This window comes from Paralichthys olivaceus, chromosome 1 (assembly GCF_024713975.1).
Source record: "Paralichthys olivaceus isolate ysfri-2021 chromosome 1, ASM2471397v2, whole genome shotgun sequence".
Classification (NCBI taxonomy): Eukaryota; Metazoa; Chordata; class Actinopteri; order Pleuronectiformes; family Paralichthyidae; genus Paralichthys; species Paralichthys olivaceus.
This window is the reverse complement of record NC_091093.1, coordinates 748380-757898: the sequence shown is the minus strand read 5'-3', so window position 1 is coordinate 757898 and position 9519 is coordinate 748380. Positions and strand designations below refer to the sequence as shown.

General features: G+C 38.7%; 1 protein-coding gene across 1 annotated transcript; it reads right to left on the bottom strand.

Moving 5' to 3' along the window:
- Nucleotides 1–1648: 1648 nt before the first annotated feature.
- On the bottom strand, nucleotides 1649–4210 carry LOC138406794 (tissue factor-like). Its single transcript, XM_069520313.1, has 2 exons — nucleotides 3108–4210; nucleotides 1649–1858 (listed from the first exon to the last, which is right to left on the bottom strand). Exons 1-2 carry the CDS (start codon nucleotides 3322–3324, stop codon nucleotides 1677–1679), a joined length of 399 nt encoding a protein of 132 aa, XP_069376414.1. The 5' UTR covers nucleotides 3325–4210; the 3' UTR covers nucleotides 1649–1676.
- Between the last annotated feature and the right edge of the window lie 5309 nt (nucleotides 4211–9519).

Genomic DNA, 9519 nt, shown 5'->3' with positions numbered 1-9519 from the left:
CTGCTTTTCTTCATGACATTGATCTTTGTGTTTACTGTATCTACTTTCCCAGGAGGATGGCTTTTGAGACAGCTTTCCTGCTGCTTCCCCAAACCTTTTATAGTTTGTTTTGGGGACATTGAGCAAGCCCGCTGTAGACGACCTGAGGGAATGATTCGTAACATATTCCGATAAACAGTCAGAGATGTATGACGGTGCTGTACCATTAAGAGAATTAAAAACAAGTAAAATAATTTTAAAATCAATCCTCAGTGATGCTAGAAGCCAGTGTAAAGACACTAAAATAAGAGTAATATGGAATCTTTTCCTATTTCTCATTAAAACCATGGCTGCTGAATTTTGCAAAAGCTGTAGGCGATCGATGGATTTTTTCGGTAATCCTGAATATAGTGCATTACAGTAGTCCAGGCGAGAAAGTATAAAAGCATGAATCAACTTTTTGGCAGTTTCCAAAGTGAGGTACAGTCTTACTCTTGCAATGTTTCTTAAATGATAAAAGGCAATCTTTGTGACATTGTTTATGTGTGGATTAAAATCTAGTCCTGAGTAACACCCAGGTTCTTTATTTTTGATTTGTTTTGCTGCTCCAACTTTGCTGATAATCTTTTGTCCTTGAACATCAGTACCAATTACAAGATTTTCAGTTTTATTTTCACATGCAATTTATAACTTGGTTTGGCGCATCAGAGTCATCTGGCACTAAATAAGGGAAGACACATGATGGATCAGATTTTTCTAACAAAAAGTAATTTATAAAGAACTAAAACAAAAAAGAAATTCAACTGATAAGGCTGACAGGAACTGAATTCCAGACCAAAACAAGATCAAATTAATGCTACAGAAATCAAAACTCATCTGAATGGCAGGATGAGCATGGCTATTATTATATGAGGCAGTGGCCAGCTACCTCTACTTCACTGATGGTCCCCAGCTCCAGTTAATGTAAAACTTAGAGAGTTTTAGATAAAGGACCCGTGCGTAGCAACCTAACAAAAACCAGTGCCATGTTTAGATGACTAAATTACGAGTTTTGATTTGCATATGATGCTTGCATCTTTTGAAGAGAGCCATGTGGTATATCTAGACATACTCCCAGACCAGCCAACCATTTTATTTAACCCGAGAAGGGACATTGCGATTGACTGCTTTTTTTTCAGCTACACCCACACACACACACACACACAGCAATACACCCAGTGTCCTGTCAGATCCGGCTTTAACTGATTCTTTGCTTTGCCACGAATAAAACAGGGTATATAGGGATACACCCTGTTTCCATCCTTTCGCACAACTTTCATTTCAATTCCATTTAGATGCTCCAGTCTATTCATGTAGAAAATAACACTGTTGACATCAAGAAGCTATAGAGATTTTAACTGCATGCTTAGTTTTGAGCAAAAATACTTCACAATGTCTTATTTGGTGTGTAAGTTCACACAGAATACCAATGAAAAGTAAATGCCACCAAAACTTCAGTGTCAGGACTAGACTACTGCCGTGTGTGTTGCTCTCCACTGACGCATCTGGCATACAGGCAAGTCCAGATCAGTCAGTTCTATTAAATTGGTCTTAGAGATGTGGACTTTCCGCAGAAAACACAGAATGGAAAACATGCAGTTTATAATGAGTAAAAATGTATGCCTGTTTGAGACCGATATCGTGATGTCTCCTTTTACTCACCTTTCCAGTGCTTTTGTTTTTACGGTGACTTTATAGTGCAGCTGGTCAGCAAAGATATCCCTGATGTTCAGCTGGTGGCCATCTTTAAACAGGGCGGTGAGTGGGTCAGTCACATACAGGGTGGTTTTCTTTTGGCTTTCAATCACCTCCAGCTTGAAGTCAGGTTTGCCTATCTCAGCTGTGGAGAAGGGAGGGAGACTGTCACCTGTGCATGTACACCACTGTATCACTCATGGAAGTTACCATTTTAATTATGTTAGAGGCCAAAAAATTGTGAGCATTGACAACGCTGAAGCCATTTTTAGATATGACAGGTAAAGTGAGCAGTATTGGCTACAGAGTTTACCCATAGTCTGACTTTCAAACATGCACAACACAACAGGAGGTTCTCTGCACAGACATTTTCACAACAGCAACACACACACAAACACTCTCTCTCACAGTGCTTTCACATTGAACGGAAGCGTATTGCATTCACTTGAAAAAAAAAAAACTCTGTTTATAATGCATGTCTAAATCAATATTTTTTCAGTTTTTCTGACTTTTTTTTCTATTTTTTGGAGTAATTTTTCTTCTGTTTTTTGGACTATTTTTTTTTTTCTGCGTTTAGAGAGCATTTGAAACAATAGACGCTTTCATTCCTTTATTGAGAGCTAGATGTAATGGAAACAAACATGACCTGCTTGTTTAGTTTAATCAAGTTTTACTTTGATCTGGGTTTAAGACACTGGGAGATAGTCCTGTCTTTAAGTCATACAGATGGTATTATCATTAGTTTGTCGAATCTACGCAGGCACCTGAGGACTTTGCGGTTGCTCAGAAGGAAAGCCCATTCAGATCTGCTGAGATGGGGCATGTATGTGCGGGCAGGAGTCACCATAGGTCCATGGGAGTCACTTGCAGGTTGGAGGTTCCGAGGGAGTTCGAAGTATCTCGATAATTCAGAAATTCAGAAAAAAAACTACTCCGAAAAACAGATAAGAATTACTTCGAAAAACAGAAAAAAAAAAATTGTCAGAAAAACAGAAAAAAATATTCAAAAAAACAAACCAAAAAATAAATTACTCAGAAAAAACAGTTTTTTTTTTTTTTTTTTCAAGTGAATGCAATACAGTTCCGTAGAATTCTCCTGAAATTCTACGGACATTATACTAGGAGGCCAGGAGGAGAAAGTCTGCAAAAACTGGGGAGCGTCTCACTTGGACATTTGCATTCACACATGCACCTCCTCTGGCAAATATACTGAGGAACTGCTGAGTTCGGTGCATGTCAGAAAGCAGCTTGAGAAAGACAGAGCTGAGCTGCAACAAGAGGTCATTGGGAAGGACCGTAGCACTGACGGGCTCTGGGACAATTTAACAGCTGTTATTTCCAACACGTTTTGTCAATTAGAAAAAAGTCTTCACGAGTGTAGCAGAAGAACGTACTGTCTTTGTAGGGGCAGAACCGTGGTGTGCTGGTGTGAGGGGACTCAATGAGGTCAGTGGTGGCCCCCCTCGGGGTTTCGGACAGGACGTCAGCTGTGTAGTAGGCGTTCAGGTCAGTCAGAGAGCTGGACAGATCACACACTGTTTCTGTGGTCCGGATACAGTGAGGAGTCCTCTGATTGTTCCCTGAAACCCTGTAAAATTTGACAAGTTTCATATGGACATGAATGATGGATGAAAATAGTCTTATTTAGTCTATAATAGACACCAGATGAGCAAATCAAATCAAATCAAATCAAATCAAAGTTTATTGTCACATGCACCAAATAACTTAGCGTCATCAGAGCAGTGAAATTCTTGTGACATGGCAGGCAACATCTACGCAGTAGACGGGAAATACAAGATAAAAAATAAAAATAAAAGATAAAAAATAAAAATAAAAGATAAAAAATAAAAATTTAAAAATTTGAAAAAAAAAAAATATATATATATATAATAACATATGACATATAACATAGTAACATATAACATTTAACATAACACATTTAACATAACATTTAACATTAACCTAGTAAATAACATTTAACATAACATTTAACATATAACCTAGTGACATATAACATTTAACATAACATTTAACATTTAACATACAACATAGTAACAACATATAACTTTTAACATATAACATAGTACAACAGTTTAAATTTGAATTTAAATGAAGGGCTAGCAGCAGTTTACAGGGTGAAGGAGTGCGGGATATTAAATTAAGTATTAAATTAAATAATATATGTGTAGTAAGTGTAGTTGTATGAATGAGGGAGCAGAATGTACATGGTGATGTGACTGTTCAGTGGGTCAGTGTTGCTGGTTCAGAAACCTTACGGCCTGGGGGAAAAAGTTGTTTGTGAGTCTGGTAGTCCGTGCTAGGATGCTCCGGTAACGTCTTCCAGACGGCAGCAGTGTGAGGATTCCATAGCCTGGGTGGCTGTGGTCCTTTATGATGTTCCGTGCTTTTCTCAGGCATCTTGTGTTGTAGATGCCTTGCACGGAAGGGAGATGGCAGCCGATGATACGCTCCGCTGTCTTCACCACCCTCTGCAGGGCCTTACGATCAGCAATAAATTAGGTCTTAAGTCTGCCTAGTCTGGGTCTCATTTATAACGCATACAGTCAGAAATAAATAATTTATTATCTGTGCAAAATAACATTGATGTGAATATACTGTGGAACAATGAGCTGAAAGAGCTGTTTACAGCTGTTGGCATTTGTTAATTCTATTTGATTGTTCCATAGGTGAGCTGTATAGGGGACTGTCACACAGTGATAGGGCCTTAGTGCCATAAGTTTTAAACTATTAAAGGCCCAGTGTGTAAGATTTAAGTGAAAGGGAACTATTATTTAATGTAGAATAATTCTCATGTTTTCACTAGTTTATTTCATCTAAAACCCTGTTTAGGCCCCTGACCAGCTAGAGGGCTGAAATCCAAGTGACAACTCATGTAGCGTTGATAAGAAATTCCCTCAAGCATTCCAAGTTACCAGATATAATGAAATTCCCTACTGACAGTCCTAACATATCACATTCACAGTGACGTTACTCTGACCTTTAACTTCGAAGGGAATAAAATTCTTCATCTTTGAATTGAAGTTAATATTTTTACCAAGTTTGACGACATTCCCATGAGCTGATCTTTAGATATCAATTTAAGGAAAAATATTTACATGCTTTGTGAGAACACTGTGACATTTGGCTACCAAAATGAAACCCAAATTCATATGAATGTTTGTGCCAAATGTGAAAGAATTCCCTGAAGGCATTTCGGATATATCGCATTTACAAGGCAAGTAGTGTGCTTTGTGAGGTCCTAGTGACCTTGCCATTTGATCTTTGACAACTGAATTCTATTCAAGTCATCATTGAGTCCAAATGAATGTTTGTGCCACATGTAATGATATTTCCTTTGGACAATCCTGATAAATTGTATTCAAAACAATGCAAAGTCATGTGAGCTTGACCTTTTGACCTTTGACTAACATAACGTAGTTGTACATGAGATATCGCATTCACATGAATTGGCAAGACAGATGGATGGACAACCTGAAAACTTAATGCCTCTGGCCATACTGAATGTGAAAATGGTAAAGAAAGAAATATAGCAATACATGATAAATAATTTGTTCCATGTTCTTTTATTTTACATGGATGATTTCTTGACAAAACAAGCCAACTTTATAAATGTGAACAGAGTGTCAGAAATTAACATGACATTCATAGCATCTGCAAACAATTTTTCCCTACAAATTTCTGTAACTTTCTGAGAATCTACATCACAGTATATTGTAAAATATCATGTGTTTCAATACTCTCCTTATTGATGGAACCTCAGTGATGTCTACTGTCCCTGGCTCAGACACTCTCTCAAGCATCTACAGTACATGTCAAGAAAGGCAATGGTAACATTAAAATAACATTTGATATCTACAATTCAGTTGAACTATTATAGTTTCAGATATTTCTTTCTGTAAGTTCAATTCAGCATCTGCAGATGGACTCATTAGTACACGTCACCTGATTGACATGCACAAATGAGCAAAGAACATAGGAGAATCTGTGTTCTTATAACTCACAGCCCCCTCCCACTAAGCATGCAAAGGTAAAGTAAAGTTGTTTACGTGTTCTGTGGATGACCCCCCCCCCGTGAGATCCCAGTTGTTTGATCCCAATCAGAGATACAACGAGATACCATAAAGTTGTGGTTTCTCGAGGCCATAAAACTCAAGTCTCTTAAGCCACCATCGTAAACCTTAAAGTTGCCCTTTTAGATTAACAATTTGGTCAACCATTTGGTCAGTCCTCGACATACAGTACATGTCTGCTCATGCAATTATACATACACAAATGTAACATTTCCATTACAGTGCTAAAAGTGTTATAGCTGAGCAGGGATCAGTGAGGATGAGGTCGTATTTAAAGGGACCGCTTTGGTGAGAGAATGGGCTGTGATTGGTGAGTGACTGATGAGCACCCATGAACCTATCGTTAGCTGAGCACATGACTCCGTGTCCTGCATGAACTAACACAATGCTTCATTAGTCACTATTTAAGTTCAGGATTTCCACAATGACATTCTCACTTTAAACTTAATTTAAGGTATCTCGAATTGAGGCAAATTAAAGCTGACCTTGAATTATGATTAGTCACAATCAAATTGTCATATATCACAAATCATAAACTGGATTTATTTTCATAATTAATTATGGATAAAATTACAAGGCATGTTGCAGAAATCTGGAATGGATATCTATATCATTGAGCATTGTAACAAGTTACATTGTACAAGTACATGTTCTACTGATTAAGGGATCAGCCACTTGCTATCTGTAATACAAACAGCCATCATCAGGAACATCAGAGATATCATAGTTAATAATCATCCCAAGGTACTTGTAGTTCTCTACAATGTCTACCACATGTCCCTTGATGATAGTATTCTAAGAGTTTGAGGACTGATGCCTAAAACTCATGTCCTTGGTTTTTGTCACATTTAGTAGTAAAAATGCACAGTCACACCACTACAGATTCACAATCCACAATGGGACCATGGTTGTTCTCATCTGCATGGAGGAAACTGACTGTCACAGAGTCATCAGCAAATTTGAAAAGTAATCTGTTGTCATGCCAGCTGCGGCAGTAATCAGTATACACATTATAAAGGGGAGGTGAAAGGACACAGGAGGAGACCCTGTGGATGATGACAATGTGTCTTACATGCATTACTTTCTGCGTCAGTTGCCAGTTGCAGCTCGAGGCATGTATCCAAAATTATCTTTTCCAGGCACTATACTGATACTGTAGTCACTACAAGTTACGCACGTTCCAGTTTGCCTGGGGGACATTTAAAACAAACCAGTCTACAACACAATAAAAATCACATGAAAATCAACCTCCCTCCTCATCTTTTCATATTTTTTTCTCCTCAATTTTTTAATGTGGATTTAGAATTTGATACTGAGCATAGCCGTGAAATTGCCCCCCCCCCAAATAGAAATGGTACAAGTTGTCAAATAAATGTTATCTACATAAATCCCCACAGATTTCAAAAACATTCTCAGAACACAGTTAACATCACAGTATATTGTAAGGTATCACATTTTTTATTACTCACCTTATTGATGGAACCTCAACCATATTTACTGTCCCTGGCTCAGACTCTCTCTCAAGCATCTACAGTAGGTGTTTTCATTCCCAAAACACAGGCTCTCTTGTGGTTCCAAGAGTCTGTAAGAGTAGAACAGGAGGTAGAGCATTCAGCTACCAGGCAGACAACTTCTGTGCATTTACGGTTAAACTTAAAACATTCCTTTTTGATAAAGCCTTGCTGGATCAGGTGAGTCCTGAACCATCCCTTAAGCTGCTATAGGTCTAGACTGCAGGGGAAACTCCCATCATCCACAGAGCACTTCTCCACTTCTCTCTGTCTCTCTGCCCCCCCCCACCCCACACTCATTTATTTTTTTTTAATAAATGTCAAAAACTATGTTATTGACGTGTCTCTTTTCTCCCATAGTCCCTCTCTCTCTTTCTCTCTCTCATTGCAGATACCTCTGACTCCAGAACTGAAGGAGAACAACTATTATTATTATTATTATTAACAACAATACTTAATTAATTATTATATTAATTGTTGCTGCTATCATTGATAATCAATAACTTCTTTACACTGTTATTGTTTACATTTTAACTAGTAAGAGCTGATACCAGATGATCCAGGCAGATGATCGTCCACATTGAGCCTGGTTCTGCTAGAGGTTTCTCCCTGTAAGTGAGGGAGTTTTTACTCTTCACAGTCACCAAAGTCTGCTCATTGTGGGAACTGTTATGTTTCTTTATATTAAACAAGATTTGAAGGTCTTGACCTTCTATGTAAAGTTCCTTGAGATAATGTATATTATGATTTGGCGCTATACAAATAAAATTGAATTGAATTGAATAGGTGATGGGATAATAATAACAATAATTAATTGAGCAGTAGTATTGCAATATATTCAGTAAACTGTACAGAAATAATATGTTTTTTTTCTTTCATGAACATATTTTCCATTTCATATTATGCACTTACCAACCTTTAACTGTGGGCTGAGTGTCATAAAATTAACAACACATTCATAGCATCTGCAAACAATACTATATAACAACATTCAAGCATACTATCTATATAACAACAGATCTTAACTGTGTTTGTTCTCAAGTGTGGGGTGTTTTATACATTTTTAATAACATTATACGGATCACATTATAGCGTGACATATTTCTGGTTGAGGACAGGAGGAAATTACTGCAGTAAAGTGTGAAAGATGGGTAAAGAAGAGTTGAAGTGGAGTATAAAATGACCGTGGTATTAATGATAAACTAATCACATGAGGGATCGTCTCAGTTGTTAATTTGGAAAAAGGGAAACTCTAATAAAGTTATTGCATTACCTGAAAGGTTTCACAATGTAACTTGATGCGAATCCCCTTGCGAGTCTGCTATTGATCCGAAAAGTCTGAATCTGTGAATGTCTTTCACACTTTCCTTCAGTCACTTTCCTCTTGTCAATCGTTCCTGCTTCAGCTCACCGGTCGTAGCCAGAGGTGTGTTCCATCCAGGGCCGAAGGTGATGTTGCTTACTGCGGGGTTAACCCCCTTCACTTCCACCAATTGGAAAACAACACACGGGAGCTCCGCATCATATCAACTCCTTACGCTATAATGTAATCCATATAACGTTATTAAAAATTAAAAAACAAAAAAGATCTTACCAGCCTATACACCTCTCCTACACAGGGGAAGACCACGCCTCCACGACACACACTTTCATCAGAAATGAAACTTATCTCTCTCTCTCTCACGTGTCTGTGTGTGTCGGGTCAGATCAAGGTGATCAGCGGGACCTTTCATGTGACACCTGCATTTAGAGACGCGGTCTTTCAGTCGCCTGCAAAGACCCCCTCCTTTGCGCTTACCGCTCTGAACGCTGTCTCTGTCCACGCGCACAGTATGGAAGCCCTTGATGGTGGTGTTTTCGTCGGGAACATCCTGGTGCAGCCATGTCTCCGTAAAGCATATTAAACTACACTCACGATACTCCTTCTGACTTTGGACCAGTGCAGTCAGCTCGTCCATCTTATTCCCCAGCGATCTCACGTTTCCCATGACAATGGAGGGAAGACTCGCCTTTTCCTCCGTAGTTTTTTGCGTCCTCTGCATCCCCTGTGTGTCCGTATCAAGATTTCAGCCGGAATATCATTGTCCGTGGTCACCGAAGGTCGCTTGCTCTCTCCAACTCCACGCAGGGAAAGACCGCGTCTCTAAATGCAGGAGTCACGTGAAAGGTCCCGCTGACCACCTTGATCTGACCCGACGCGCGCA